The sequence below is a fragment of the Amborella trichopoda genome, chromosome 9 (assembly GCF_054954075.1).
Source record: "Amborella trichopoda isolate Santa Cruz 75 chromosome 9, AtrichopodaSantaCruz75HAP2 v2.0, whole genome shotgun sequence".
NCBI classification, from domain to species: domain Eukaryota; kingdom Viridiplantae; phylum Streptophyta; class Magnoliopsida; order Amborellales; family Amborellaceae; genus Amborella; species Amborella trichopoda.
The window spans coordinates 7,618,910-7,635,000 of record NC_142344.1 but is presented as its reverse complement, the minus strand read 5'-3'; the positions used below and the strand labels follow the sequence as shown (position 1 = coordinate 7,635,000).

The following is a 16,091-nucleotide window of genomic DNA, read 5'->3' as shown; positions in this document are numbered from 1 at the left end:
TATCATAGAAGATACTAGAACCTTTATTCCCATTTCCTAAACTATTTTTCCATCAATAGAAAATAAATAAAATAATTTCAAATATAATATTGTGCATACCAAAATAATGTACTAGCCTTCTCATGCTTTCCAAAAATCTATTCAAAACTTCCTCAAGCCAATAGCTTTCCAAAATACATAACAACTTGGTCTTCAAGCCAAAGTCACTTATCACAATAAAAATAGAAAGCCCCTAAATGGGTGGGGCATGCCACCCATGAGAGGATCTCTTGGGCCCCACCACCTAGGCTATAGTAGGCATATGTGCACAATGGGCCCCTATGTAATTTTAAATATTTTTTTAAAACTCAATAGAAGAATTTTAGAATTTATTTGAATATTTAAATCAATGTAAAATCAATATCTCTATTTTTATAAATTCAAATTCGATAAATAAAATATCCAGATATCTAGAAAATTTATATAATAATTCTAAAATCATATATATCATAAAACAAGCATAATTAATTTCATTAGATGGGAAAAGAATCCATATGGTCTAGGAACTAATTCAATAAACATTGGGGCCTTTCACCTTCAATTGTGGATTACGGTCCATACTTGCTATATTAAACCGACCCAATATTTTCTATAACCCACAATCCATGCAGGGGCTCATTAGTGGCTCACCAAAGTCTGGCCAATGAGCCAATGTGTCGTAATCCCAATTTGTGGATTTCAAGTTCTTCCCTAGAGACGTATCAAGGTCACCTAGACCTGATATGACCACAGCTCCTATGGCGCATAGGGGTATCTCTCGCACATGCATAAACTTCACCCTAAAAGGTAGTTCGCTTTTTCAAAACAAGGCTTTGCCCCCATCTCTGAATGTCATCATCACATATAATGGTCACATAGTCTCTCGGCTCACTCATCCAGGCATACTCCTACCTCATTAAGGGATGACCTATTAGAACCTTATCGGATAGTTTTTTATACCCAGGTAAAATAGGTTTTTTTCAAACAACTAGCTTAGTTCGTAAAGCTCAATTCGGTATTAGCAAATGTTATTTGCTGACATTTGCTTAGCATAATCTATTAGGAACCGCACTTCTACTGAATTCGTGTTCCATTATATCAAAATATTTTTTTTATTATAAATACTCATAAAGCTTTTAATGGCCATACTCACCAAACATATATATGAATTATGTGGGCAAAGATACATGGAAGGCTTTCCAAATCAAAAGGGTTGGAAGAAACACATTGTACGTAGCCATAGTATTTTCGTTTTCCTTCTTCTCACTCTTGGTTGTTCCGTGTTGCATTGTAAAACCTTAGGATAAAATGAAAACAATTCAGTTTTCCTAGTTAACTTTTTATTGGAGAGTTTCCGAAGGCAGTTACCTGGGTTATTTAGTTGCCACGACATGTTAAACAAAGAGTTAAGAATGGGTTGGGGTCTTAGTGGTCCCAGTTAAGGTCTAGGCTTTCATTATCTAACGCCTTCAAAAAATCATTAATGATTTAAAAAACGAGTAGGGGTTCGTCATTCCCACTGAATTACTCAAAAAATAAAAAAACCAAAAAGTTAAATCTTATAATTCTAATTTTTCATTAATTAAATGAGAAATAATAATAATAATAAGTAGCCATAAAACTTGCTAACAATAAACACACCAATTACCATATATATCAAGGTGGTCTAACTGGTCTGATCGTGAACCGATGCCATAGCCAGTCTAGTCTAACACAAAAGCTCATATTGATTAAAAATAGTGTTCGAAAATCGAACGGCTCTCGAAAACTAGCCAAAGGCCGGTTCCAAGTAACTGGTAAACCGGCCGGTTCAACCTACCTAACCGGGCAACTCCTAGCAGGTAAAAAAAATGTTAAAAAAAAAAAAAAGTACAAAACAAAATCTAAAAAAATTATGAAAAGTATATTTAAAGCATGATTAACAAAGCACTTCTAAATAAAGTTGAAAATTAGTGGAAAAAATATATTTAAAAAAATCAATTTGTGCCTAAGGATATTTTTGAAATTATCTAAAAAAAGGGAAAATGTGAAAATAAGTATTCATCGCCCAAACGCTTTCCAACCTTTGCCAAAATGATAAAAACATTAAAAACGCATTATAAATAAATCCCTTATATTTTTATGATTTTATATAATTTTATTTGAATTTTTTTAAAATACCTGGCCAGATCACCAAAACTGACTAAATTCGGAATCAGTTAGTGCCCGGTTCCGATCTAACCAGTCGGCTCCGATCTAACCGGCCAGTTCTGAGTTCAACCAGCCGAATTTGTGAACACTTGTCGAAAACTAATCAAAATCATTATTTAGCTGATTTTGATTAGTCGGACAACGCAATTTGACATGCTCAACAAAGTTGAAAAACTTCTATTGATATATTTCATATTTTAAAATGTTATTTTTTATTTTTTTTATTTTTTTCTAAAACTGATTGAACCGGTTTCACAAGCAATCACGCCCGTTTTGATTAAACTATACTCCTCGCTAGTTCGATAACCTGTAGAAACATTGATAACCATGCCAATTACTTTAATCCTTGCTTTTCACTTTCGACACACACAAACACTGTAAAATTTACAAGAAAAGGCCATCACTATACACGACAAGAACATTTATTTTCACTATCACTTGCACACAAACATCACTCTAAACCTTAGTAATAATGTTATGTCTTCACGCCAAACATCACCTTAAACATAAAAAGCTCCAAGAGCCTATAAAGCCAAACAACAATCACACACTCAGACAAGAGTCATTGATTTGCAGAGTTTCATGCATAACATGGCATCACTACCAAAGCATGGGTCCCATTGATAGACACGTGTCTAGCGACGGAAGCTCCGAGGCCTTGGTGTCTCCCCATCCTCCCCTCTGAGACGCACAAATGTGTAGATGGCGGCCCCAGTAATGGCCCCAAGAGTGGGGGCTACCATGTAGATCCATATTGCTTTGTAATTGCCAGCAGCAATGGCGGGCCCCAGGGTTCGGACCGGGTTCATGGAACCTCCACTTCCCATTCTGTGAAAGAATAGAAAAGTCAACTTTGCCATCACATCTCAAATGCACAAAGAAAGTATGGGATAGAGATTGATGAATCAAGAAAGGAAAGAAAAATAAGAGTTGTCATTTCATATCTATACCATGTCAACAATCAAATTATACCAGTTCTTTGGTATAGTTCTTGCTTAATTATGAGAGTCAGCTAATGTGCTACATTTTGACAGCCCAGATCCGACTCTTATCAAAATTAGGACGGACCTCAAAAATTTACATACATGCAGGTCTCATCTAGGTATTCAGTCTTGGCCCTATTTCAATCTTGGCCCTCATGCCTATATTGTGTTATAGGCCGGTCGGCTCGTAGATCATCTTCCTACCATGCCTATATTGTGCTATAGGCTGGTCGGCTCATAAATCATCTTCCTACCTATGGGGCATGCTATAACAGCCCCTATTGTAGGTTATAATGGTTACAATGGCTGTTATAAATGAACGAGTAAATAAAACAAAAGAAATTACTTAAAAATAAGACTAAAAGGGTTACCACTTACCAGCCGCAGTACCTAGGCTAGCAGTCCAACCAAACGCTATTTGACGTCCACTAGTAGGGTTTGAATTGGAGGTCTTTACAAACACCAGTTGAATTGGGAAGGATGGGCTTAGAAGGTGCTGCCGGATCTTCTGATCATTTTCATTTTGTACAATTCATGTTTCTCTAGCCTCACATTTTGTGCAAAGTGGGACTTTAAGGGAGCCTAAGAAAATATGAATCAATGGCTAAAATGAAACGATCGGAACTGAATTTATGGCTTTAGGGTCATGCATTTGAGAATGAGATCTAAATTAGCAGACTCGCGTAGGGGCAACCCAAAAATATAAGATGCTCTAGTGGATTAGGTTCATTATTTACTTTGCATGTTTGCGATGGCCTGCATATGTTTCTCGCCATTAAAGTGATTACCGACCATAAATTGGTCATTGTATTGACATATTGTAATATTTCAAGGTTTAATTGTTTTCTAATCAAAGGTGTTGTTAGATAACTGATATTTTCACGTTCTCTCAAAATTCTAGATTGAAGACTAAAAAAATCCCCCAAAATTGAGCCATTTATCAAGCTTCTATCATTTTTCAATACCCATCTCATCCAAATTTCAAGCTAAACTGCAATAAAATGGGTAAGTTCCTATACTGATAAATCTGAACGTCAACATGTTCTCTTTTACATTCATTTCACAGAGAATTCCTTTCCGTCACCATGTTAAGCATAAAAGGATATGAAATTGAAAAAACTCAAAGAAAAAGGCAAACGGTCTATGTTTAACTCACCCGGCCACCAGTATGTTGAGCATCACGGTGGCTCCGACTGCAATTCCCGCCAACTCCCCCACCTTAAAAATCGAAGAGGCAAGAACCCGAAAAGTTTACTTTCAAAAAGGAAAACACTCAAGAAATATAAAAATAAAAGTAAGATTCATGAACTGGCATTACTCACAGCTCGAGTATCAGTTGCTACAGCAGTGACAACGAACATGAGGTTGAAGGATATGACGAACTCGAGTATGAATGCTTGCCAGTCACTTCCTGAAGGGACGGTAACCCCCCCAGACATGAAGGGATGGAAGGCACCTTTCAGCACAAAAGAGGCACAAATGGAAGCTGAGACTTGAGCCAGTATATAGGTAGGGACTTGGGACCATGGAAAGTGACGAAGCAATGCGAAAGAGATTGTGATCGACGGATTGAGATGGGCACCAGAGATGTGGCCAGTTGACAAAATGACTATCATCACAGCTAAACCTGCACATGCTGCATTGCCAATAAGGGTCTCGGCGCCAATATACTTTTGATTCACGATTGGGCCGGCAGTGGCACCGAAGATGAGGATAAAGGTTCCAACGAACTCGGCACCCAACTGATCAAATGGCAATGGTTGGAAAGTAGATTAGGAAATAGTTGGGAGAATCAGGAGCTTAAAATTAGCTAGAGTTGATTAATGGGCATGTTGCCTTGTTTCTTAGATTGTTAGATATTCACTTGATATGGTTGGCTAGATTGAAGTGATACATCTCAGTATGGAATCTAGGATATATGGGTGCTTTTGGCCTAGATTTATAGTTCTAGATTATAAATTTTTTTAATGTTAGCCTAAAACTTTATAAGAAATAGAACTCTAGACGTCACGATGTAGCACTTTCCCGCTCATGCCTAAAAGCCATTCCTATAGTCTTCAAATATATTGTTGACACAAATAACTCTAAGCATGAGAAAACACTCTAGGAAGCTTAAAAGATCCAAAAATAGTGTAAAGTGAAATGTATGGGAGGATTCCTTTCCCCCTTTTTTTCTCTCTCTTTCACTCTCTCTCTTCTTTTTATTTATTTACTTATCTATTTATTTTCCTCTTTACGAGTAGGTTTGATAGGATTATAAACTAGAGACTTTGTCTTATAGGCCTTGCGCCTCAACATCTAAGACAAGAGGCCTAAACCAAATTTAATAGTGGAATTGAAGAACACAAACATTGCAATTAAGACATATGTACATTTTTTACATGCTCTATATTAAACATCTAACCCTATGCAAGCAGAATTCATTTTTGTGGAAAAACTAATTTGGGGGCTGATGCTTTGACAAAACCCACTAGTGGTTGTGTGGCTCTAATTTTTGTGCAGCCTAATTATCTATGTTTGTAAGGATAAAGTTTATATAAAGTTACAGCCTTACTTTAAATAAAGCTAACATTTTATTTGAACGGTGTAAATTAAAAGACATATTATTTATTTATATTATCTTAAAATAATATTAAAATTTCACAGTTCAACTAAAATAAACAATGTACAAACAAAATGTTACTTCCATAGTAGGCTGCCACCTTATATAAACCATACAATGTAGAAAGATCATTCATACTTTTATACATCAATTTTGAAATTAAAAAAAAAGAAAAGAGTGGTTAATATTTCAAAAAAATGAAAAGGGTCAAATCTGCCGTTATGAAGAAGCAGGTTATCGTACAAAAAAAGGCAACGTATTATGCCCCTGGGAAATCCACTGTCCAACACTTTTTTGTACCGTCCCTAAAGGACCTAAACTAGTTGGACGGTTTTGATAAGTCATTGTACAACGCAATCTGAACATAATAGCTCAATATCATTCCTTTCAAAGGCCTGACTGGGTGAGCGTAGGAGAGATTGAAGTATTTGTAAAAGATAGTAATTTAAAATATAGATGGGTGATTAGGATCAGGCATTGTAAACACCAGTTCGGATCGGTGAATCAGCGATTCGAATTGCCATTTTAATGATAGTGAACCAGTGAAAAACACATGTAAAAATAGTGAACCAATAAAAAACCGGTTTGAATCGGTATTTTTTACTGCTACAAAATGACGTTTTACTATAGCAAATCGCTGGTTCTCTTCTAAACCCAAGCGATTTCCTATATATTAAAAAAACCAGCACACGGTGATCGATTCTCAAATCGGACCAAGCGATTATGTGCCAACCCGGCATTTTTTAAATCACTGGTGAAGCTAATTAACATAACAAAAAATGGATAAAAATAGCATCACAATATTTAACACAAATGAAGCTATACTTGCAGGTATAAACTAGATGACTACAATGCTTTAAATATCAAACAGGTGGGTTGGATCAGTCACTGAAATCGACTAAGCTAGCTCGTTGGTTCTCTCAATCTTTATATATTAAAAGATGAGAAAGGTTTCTATACTTCCCCTACAACATAGAAGATCTATGCTTTCCCTACCATCCAACTGGCCAATTTTGATCAAGAGAGCCACTCACCACTTGATCTTAGATCCAACGTTTCAAAGTATTTTATTTTATTTTATTTTTATACAAATTGTATGAACATGAAATTTGGTACGTCCTATCTTCTCATTGGGGCGCACATATAAAAAATATTAAAAATTATCTATTGATAAAATATAATGACCAAAATTCCTTTTAAAATATTCAAAGGTATTTTGGTTATTCTATTTTATTAAAAAATTTATATTTTTCGTTAGTACGAGGTTAATAGAGGATTGGACATCCAAAATTTGGTGTCAAAATAGTTTATACAAAAATTACAAATATAATGGTATAGAGATATAATATTGTGATTAAGGTAATCTTAACCCTGCATTCTGAATGGAGGTTTGGATCAAAGTAAAATTGTAGAAAAAACATATAAAGTTTGCCCTTAACATATAAAAAGCTGAAAAGAGATGTGAGAACTTTAGGACCCTGAAACTATTGAGGTGTTTCGTATCAAAACTAGTACCGCTTCAATTCTGAGCGGGCCTGACGATTTTTTTAACTGGGGACACGGGAGTATTCAAGGACAAAGGAATAGGACACGAATTAGGCATCAATTGGACAAAAAGTGGGACACCCCTGGGTTGATGGATTTGACACCCTATGACACACGGTTGGAAAAAAGAGTAGCCGACCCAATTTCGCAACCTCCGCTGAGACAATTCAGTCTTTTGTTTTCTTCTTTTACTTTTCAACGCTTATGGCCTAGGGCCCCATATGCTCAGCTAGGAATAGGGAGGGTACAATTGTAATTTGAATAGGAAAAATGTTTATATAAGGTTGCAACCTTGGAATGATATGTAACATTCATTGTATCTTAGAAGATATAGATTTTTTCATGATTATAAAATGTGTTATTTGTTGATGTTATTATAAAAGACATATCAAATTTACACCATCTAATAAAAATAGACGTTGTTGAAATCCACCTTATATAAATTACACCTTTAGGAAATATAATAGACATATAGCACGCGTTTACTATTTTTCGAGAGTGCATTATAGAGCAGTATACATACAATAAGAATTAGAATGTACACCATACTACCATTTTATTTTTTGGATTGTACATTATGAGACTGCATATCTTTATTACAAGGTCACAATTACTTATAATCATTAGATGTCAATTAGATGGTTTAGGTGTCATGAAGTTTAGTAATTTTTTTTATTTTTCAACTTTAAGTCTAGGCAATGATACACTCACAACCACTCGATTTAAAATCCAATAGATATCTATAATTGTGACCTCCTTGTACTAGAACTAAAGGTCTCTTTATGTAATTTTTTTTTTCCTTTTTTTTTTTCTTTTTTTTTTTCTTTTCTATTTTTAAGGCAAAGTTACAAAATTATGTAACTCACAAAAATTACTTATATGCAACATCCATAATAAAATCTAAGGAACACCATGAGTCACTAAAAGATGCTTGGATCTAAATATCGTCCAGGAATGGCTAATCGTGGTCAATCAATAGACAAAATTTGGGGGCATTAATTTTTTTCTTGAAAGAGAAAATTTGTTGCATTAGTAGCTGATGGATACAGATTACCGTCCACCCGTGGAAGGGATGGCGATAAGCCCTATGACCATACCGTTTCCATGAGCGTCATCAACAGCACCATATTCGCTCCCATGAAGGGTTAAGATGAGGTTCCTTCTCAAATGGGTGGTTCAGATCCCAGTGCACTTATGTGCTCATAAAAATCTAAAAGTGAATGAATAAAGGGAAATCTAAATTCCCTGGAGATATGAACTATTTAACCGATATCCTATAATTTAACCTCAAAATACATAAGACATAAGATAGTGACTTGGAATAATTGCAATTGGGTAAATTGTTAAATAAATAATATTTTATGGGTATATTAAATAAATAATATTTTATGGGTATATTGACAAATAAAAGTTAGAATTTTAGCATGTCAATGGAAACGACTATCAAAATGACTATCTTAAATCCATCTTAGACTGTTCACTTTTGAAACATGGTGATCACAATTGTTGTTAGTTGCTAGATGTGAAATGGGACGGCTATGAGTGTTCCACTAACTTCTTTCATCATCATCAGAGCCATTTTTTAATTAATTGGAGTCAACTACACAAATCTTGTTCTATCATTCTGCTCTATTGAAGATCATACCCTCACTGACATCATGAATCCCCATATCTTTTTTAACTACTTCCAACCATGTCCTCTTAAGCCTACCCCTTGTCCTTTTTAACCTTCCACTTGAACTAACTCACATCTCTTAATAGGTGTTGTATTGAGTCTGCACAACATAAAACCAGTTCACTAAAGCCTACTCTCTCTCATCTTATTGCATGTTGGGGTAACACCTAAATTCTCCTAAATGTATTTATTTCAAATTTTATTCCTTGCCATGCCACTCATCCATCTCTACTACACTCATTCTATGAGTATGTTGTTTCTTGACTACCCAACATTCTAGCCCATAAAGCAAAGATGGTCCCACATTTATCCTATAGAACTTGCCCTTCAGCTTTATTGGTATACGACTATAACATACAACTCCGGTCGCACATCTCCACCCAGCTCTAATTCTATATGCAATATCTTCATAAATCTCTCTACTTTCCTTGATTATCAATCTAAGATATCGAAAGTGCGCTCTTTTGGTTTTTTTTACCATCAATCTTAACTACTTCATCGTCTCTACTCCTATTATTACTAAAATTACATTCTATATACTATGTCTAAATCTGACTAATTTTAAAATATTTAGATTTAAGAGCATAATTCAAAATTTATAAAAGCTTTCTCCAACTTTGTAACAAACCCATAATAGAAAGACAATTCATAAATGGTAACAAGATAAGCAAGACAGGAAAGTAATAAGATAGGAAAGTGTATATTTCATATGCCAAGATAAGATAGTGTATATTGCATATGACAAGATATAAATGTATATATTACATCATTATATTATTATGAGTAATGATACTATAAGACCCTCCCACACCCATATGAGCAGGACTCCAAATGATCATCATTAAATTTTGACACATATCTATAGAAAAGTTATCAATAAACTCATTCATCCAAGTCTCCCACCCATATAATAAATTTTCTAAAGATCTGTGTCAAAATTTAATGGTGATCTTTTGGGGTCTCATGATGTCATTAGTCTATTATTATATATACAATGAAAGTACCACCATAAGATTAGTGTGGGGCATAATTATTTTTGCAAAGAGTTCCTTTCTCTCTCTAAAAATTCTTCATGGTATCAAAGTATCATCGTTCCAAGTCTCAACTTCTTACATTAAATTCATTTCTATATCCAAAGTAAAATCGTTTCTATCTTGTTACTTTCCTATCTTGTTATAGTTTTTGAATTGTCTTTCTATTACTACAAGCTAAGTTTGAGGAAGAGTAATAGAAAGACAATTCAAAAATTGTAACAACATAAGAAAGATAAAAAAGTAACAAGATAGGAAAACGTATATTGCATATGATAAGATAGGAAAACGTATATTACATTATTATATATACACTGAAAGAACCACCACAAGATTAGTGTGGGGCATAATTATTTTCTCAATGAGGTCCTCTCTCTCACAAAATTCTTCAACCAGCAGTTGTCAAATCATACATCTGATAGTAAGAGTTATTGTAACCACCTTATACCAAAATATAAGTAGTATTATAGTATACATTCCTACATTTTAAAAGTTAGTAATCTCGACCACCAAAACCATGAATCTAAAAATAATGATTATGAATTTCAAAAACGAGTTATTTTAAACATTCTTTTTGGGCCAGCCATTATAATTCTTTTTAATTCTTTACATATCTACATACCTGAACTATTTGTTAGCAACAAAATCTGGAGCTAAAACCAGAAGACATACAAAATCACTTAGAATATGTGAACTATAAGACAGATTTTTGAAAGAACCACATTTGAATAGAACCTCCTTTGAATTTTTCCCATAGATAAAATACCATGATTATTTTTGCAGGCGGAAATTAAAATATTAGGAATACTTTTAAAATTGTTAAAAATAATATAAAACGGCTATAAACTGAGGCGAAAGTATATAATATAGTGAGTTACGTTCACCGACGCATGTATAACAACGTTCCCACTTCAATAAGCACTGCGTCATGCATCTCATTAAAATTATCAGCTGAGGTTCACTTCTAAACCGTTCATCTTAGATGAATCGAATGATCACCGTCAGCTATTCGCATGCGGGACCTTGTCAAACTTGTAGCATAACGGATGTTTAGAGAGCTGACATAATAAGACATTATTATTGTATTCATTCGCGATGACGACGATGCGCATGAGACCTTTTTTTGGGATCAGAGTTATAAAGAACAAACCGAATGACTCGACCTGCGCGGTCGGAAGTAAAAATTAGATTTGATCGAAAATACGTTACAATTAATTTTTGATCAGACCAACTGTTTCAACGGGTTAAAGTAGATAATTTTATATTTTAAAATTATTATATATATATATATATTATTATTTTTATATATTTTTTATTTTATTTTCTTCTTTTTTAATCTCAAATTTCAGTCCGACCAATTCGATTGGTGATTTGAACGGTTTTAACCATACCAAACTCCGTAGTGTCCTATCCAATCCTGGATGGTAAACTTTCCATAGAAGCTCCGAAGAAACACTATTTACATGTATGTGGTATATGAAACTACAAGGGATTAGAAATAGTTGAAGAAACTTGTTCAAATTATGTCCAAAGGGGTAAATAATATTCTCATAGATTTTCATTTTCCTTCTTATTTCTTTTATTTAAAAGTAAAAAATAGTAATTGGTTAATCAAACTTATAGCACCCTATGTATGTAGCATACATTTTATGATTTCATTGGAAATCATGTAAAAAGAATTTAGATTGTATCTAGCTATTTGTGCAGGTATTTTTCAATTAAGAAGCAACTAACTCTTATACAGATCATTTATTAATCGACTATAAGATACTGTATTTTCATAAGTTGTTGCATTATCTGAGCGATCCTTTATTTAAAAGTAAAAATAAAATAAAAGAATTGGTTAACCAAACTTATAGCACCCTCTGTATGTAGCATACAACGTAGTCAAATGAAGTTTGTAAGGTCTTAATTTAATTAATACCTAAAGGAAAATGGTTAAATAGGGCTGCAGCTTTATCAAAATAAGTAAATCCTCACCTCATAACTCATCGAAAATTACAAGTCAAGCATTGAAAAACCTTTAAATTGGTCATCTCAACTTGAGCATTATGGTTGTAAAAATAAAAAAGGATTTATTGCTCTAAAAAAAGTATATATTATAACAATAAACCGTTTATTTTACCTTAAAAACAAGTATTCACATATCCACATATTTTATCATTTTTTTAGTTTCAAATTTTATTGTAGGTATTGATAATTGATTCCGAAAGTCCTTTATGAACGATGATTTGAGGTGGGGCTTTTATTTTGTTTTCATATATTTTGTTTTCATAAAGCTATGCCCTGATACAAACCTTATCCGTAAATATCCTTGCCTTCTATATTAAATTGAAGTCGGCTTTTCAACCGTACATATATGTTACGCATTAGGGACAAAATTGAAGTTCTCTATTAAAGGACAAACTACTACCATTTAGCGTAAACATTAATGAAAATTATCTATTTGTATAATAAATTTGCTTTATAGAAAGATGTCAAAGAAAAGTGAAAAATATGCACTAGAAGTCACTATAAAAGTTATTATTGAGCACTCGAGTCAATGCATTAAATGAGCCCGGATTATCTAAAGCTTAATTTACATAAACAAACTTCATGATAGGGAACGTAGAAGGCACCCTTTTCAATGGTTCAGGACATCATGTTAAATATGTCCACATCCAATGACTATTTTTTATTTTTTATTTTTATTTAAAATAATGTTTATTTAAAATTTAGAAATTATTTTTTATTTTTATTTAAAATAATATTTATTTAAAATTTAGAAATAGATGTATTTTTATAAGATTATAAAATAAAAATAAAATAATAAATTAAATAAATCGTCACCTCATAATTCATCGAAAATAACAATTCAAAAAAACTTTACATCAATCATTTTGGCTTAAACAGTTATGAAATAAATAAATAAAATTTTCAAACTCTAAAAATAATACATATTGTAACAAATTATCTAGACCATGTGTTTCATCTTAAAAACAAGTGCTCATAAATCCGCAAGATCTGTGTCATTTATTGAGTTTCAAATTTTATTGTCGGTGTTGAAATTAATTTTAAAGCCATTATGGAGTTTTTTGTTGCCGAAAGTGCTTTTCATATGAGGATTTGAGATGAGGTTTTATTTTGTGTTCATAAAACCTATGCTTTATAAAAACCTCATCCCCAATAAAAACAAAAAATATGTTTCACATCAATAGTTGACCCAAATACTTTTTAGATTGTTTAAGGGGTATTTTGGTCAACTTTGTATTAAAAATATTTTTATTTTATGCATCACATAAAATTCATCTATATCTCAACTTTTTTAGATAAATATTATTTTAAAAAGAAACAAAAAATAAAATACGAAACGCTTTTTGGGCTATTGGATGGTAGTAAGTTCAATATGGACCATTGAAAAACATCTGCATCACGTAGGTGCTATTCCATCTCATCTTATGAAAATCATACACACAATTAGCAAACACACATAACGTGTATGGAATGAAATGCAAAAAGCTTTACGTTCAAATAAAATGTGCATGATACGAAACATATGCATGGAGCATACACGTCCTTACCGAAAACTTATCAAAATACTTATGAGAGAGAAATTGTTTAATACTTTACCCATATAATTTAGATTTTATTTCAAAATATCCATCAATAGGTACTTCAAATAGTTACAAATGCATAATATTCAACCAACATGTACTATGATAAATTTCCCAGCTAGGAATAATAGTATCTGTAAAGGTTTGTTTTTTTGTCAAAAATTATAGACTAGAGATTTTTTAAGTCAATTATGGAGGAGAGAGGCACGTATACCCCCTCACATACAAAGGCACGCACATGTAATACGTAGAGAGCAGTATTAGAAGTGTGACTCGGGCCGAGTAATCAGTACAGGGCCGAGTCCATTACTCGGACCGAATCCAAGTAACTGACTTATTAGTTTGAGTACTGTAGCAATAAAAAATAAGCTAATAAAATAAAAATTTAAAAAAATCCAAAAAAATTATGAAATACATATTCAAAGTAAGATAAGCAAAACACTTCAAAATGATGTTAAAAAAAGTAGAAATAAAATAGATTTAAAAAAATAAACTTCTAATTGGGGTATTTTTTAAATAATTAAAAAAATAAGAAATTATAAAAATAAGTATTTATAGTCAAAATACTTTCCAATTTTTGCCAAAACGATAAAAAAATACAATTAAAGATGTATCCCAAAAATATTTACTATTGGTTTTGTTTTTGGGTGGGGATTACAGCTTTTTTGGATAGATCAGTTGGGAATATGGGCCCTATCCATTTTTTAAAATAATTAGTTGCTTTCAAATGTGTCAATGGGAATGAAAACCTATTCTCGAAAAATTCCTTATTGTTAAGAATTATATATTATTCTTTTGAATTTTTTAATATCCTTAAGTTGAACACCCAAATTCAGGCTCATCAGGGCCCAAGCCCGCCCGAGTAACTCGACAAAGTAGCAACTTCTAGGCGGGATTGTCAATCATGGGTAGAGAGAGAGAGGCGTTGTTATAGTAAGTATATACTCCTACGTTGAGGGAGAAAATCTTTTTATAGTTAACGTATAGAATTAGAACTCGGGCCGTTTTGCGATTATCACTACCTCAAGCAATCAGCCCAAGCCCGAATTAGAGAGAGAAAGTGACAGTGCAGCACGAATTTTAGAGAGGGAAAGACCCTGTGAATTTTGGCCTTCGGGGACAGTAACATCAAGCAGCAAATATTAAAAACTGAAGCCAACAGATTTTATAGATATTTACTCCGGATAGGACCCCACATAACTCTAATTGTAGGATCTCAAATTTTGTGGATGTGTTCTCTTCACCTATAGACTTGACCTCACAAAAAAACAGTCTCATAATTTGTCTACTAAAAAAACAAAATTGATAAAAACAGTCTCATAATTCAACTCTTTGTCCTAAAATACAAAATTGATAGAATCGATCAATTTTTGAAAGAAGATCTAAATATCAAAAAAACTAAAAAATCTAATTTTTTTTTTTCTTTTGAATGTAATCTAGTGATTCTTTAATCGTTTTCAATTTCATACTACATAAACCCTCCTCATTTGACTGAGGAAGTGCATCTATAGTATGCTCCTGCAGAGGAATAGTACACGCACTCAAGACCAAAAAGGGCAACCAGTACTGAGGTGAAGATAGAAGAGTGAGAGGCTCGTATAGCATTAAGTCAACTGAGTAGAGAGAGAGGGTAATCTAGAGAGAGACAGAGAAAGAGAGGGTTAATCTAGAGAGAGAAAGAGAGATAAGTAACTAACCTTGCGGGTGAGAGAGACATCGGGCTTGGGGAAGTCGTGGAAGCAGGTTGGCCCACAATGCTTGCGCTCGTAGGAGAGAGAGTCGATCCTCACTGACGAGAACAGCGGCGCCCCCGGCGTACCCGGTGTCGCCGGTGCCGACACGGCCGGTGTCACGTTCTCCGACTCAGGCATCGGTTTTTTTTTTTTTGTTTCTTTTCTTCTAACTACTAAAAAAACTGAAAGAAGAGCTTATTTTCTTTTTTTCTTTTTTTTGGGATTTTCACTCTCTTTTTTTGGTTTTTTTTTTATGGGGTTTAACGGAAAGAAGAAGAAGAACAAGTTACATGATTTTCAGGCTTTTCTAAAGGCTTTTCTACACTGATGATTGAACTCTAGCCAGCCCTTCTACAATTTTAAAGTTTACAACTTGCAATAAATAAGTTTTGAAGAAAAAAAAAAATTAGTTTTTTTTTGTTTTGTGGGGTGGGAATGAAACCGAAAATTACATGATTTGATGGTTTTTATAAAGTTTTTTCTACGGAAGAGAGAGAATGACCCAAGCCAGGTTAACTATCTACAAATGCTAGTGATATTATGGAAATATTTTTGACAAATACTTCTTTTTTTTGGTTTTTTTTTTCTGGATTCCAGGCTAATGAGAAGCAAAATTAGATGCTTGCAGGGCTTTTGTAAAGGTTTTCTTAAGGAATAATGACGGACTTATCCAGACTCACAGAGCTAACAAACCGGAAGAATGCTTGAGGCCAAAGGATTT

General features: G+C 33.3%; 1 protein-coding gene across 1 annotated transcript; it reads right to left on the bottom strand.

The window, feature by feature from the left end:
* Positions 1-2,614: 2,614 nt before the first annotated feature.
* Positions 2,615-15,590, bottom strand: NIP5;1 (NOD26-like intrinsic protein 5;1). The gene is made up of 4 exons (XM_006828700.4): positions 15,335-15,590; positions 4,514-4,933; positions 4,348-4,409; positions 2,615-3,036 (listed from the first exon to the last, which is right to left on the bottom strand). Exons 1-4 carry the CDS (start codon positions 15,506-15,508, stop codon positions 2,844-2,846), a joined length of 849 nt encoding a protein of 282 aa, XP_006828763.1. The 5' UTR covers positions 15,509-15,590; the 3' UTR covers positions 2,615-2,843.
* Between the last annotated feature and the right edge of the window lie 501 nt (positions 15,591-16,091).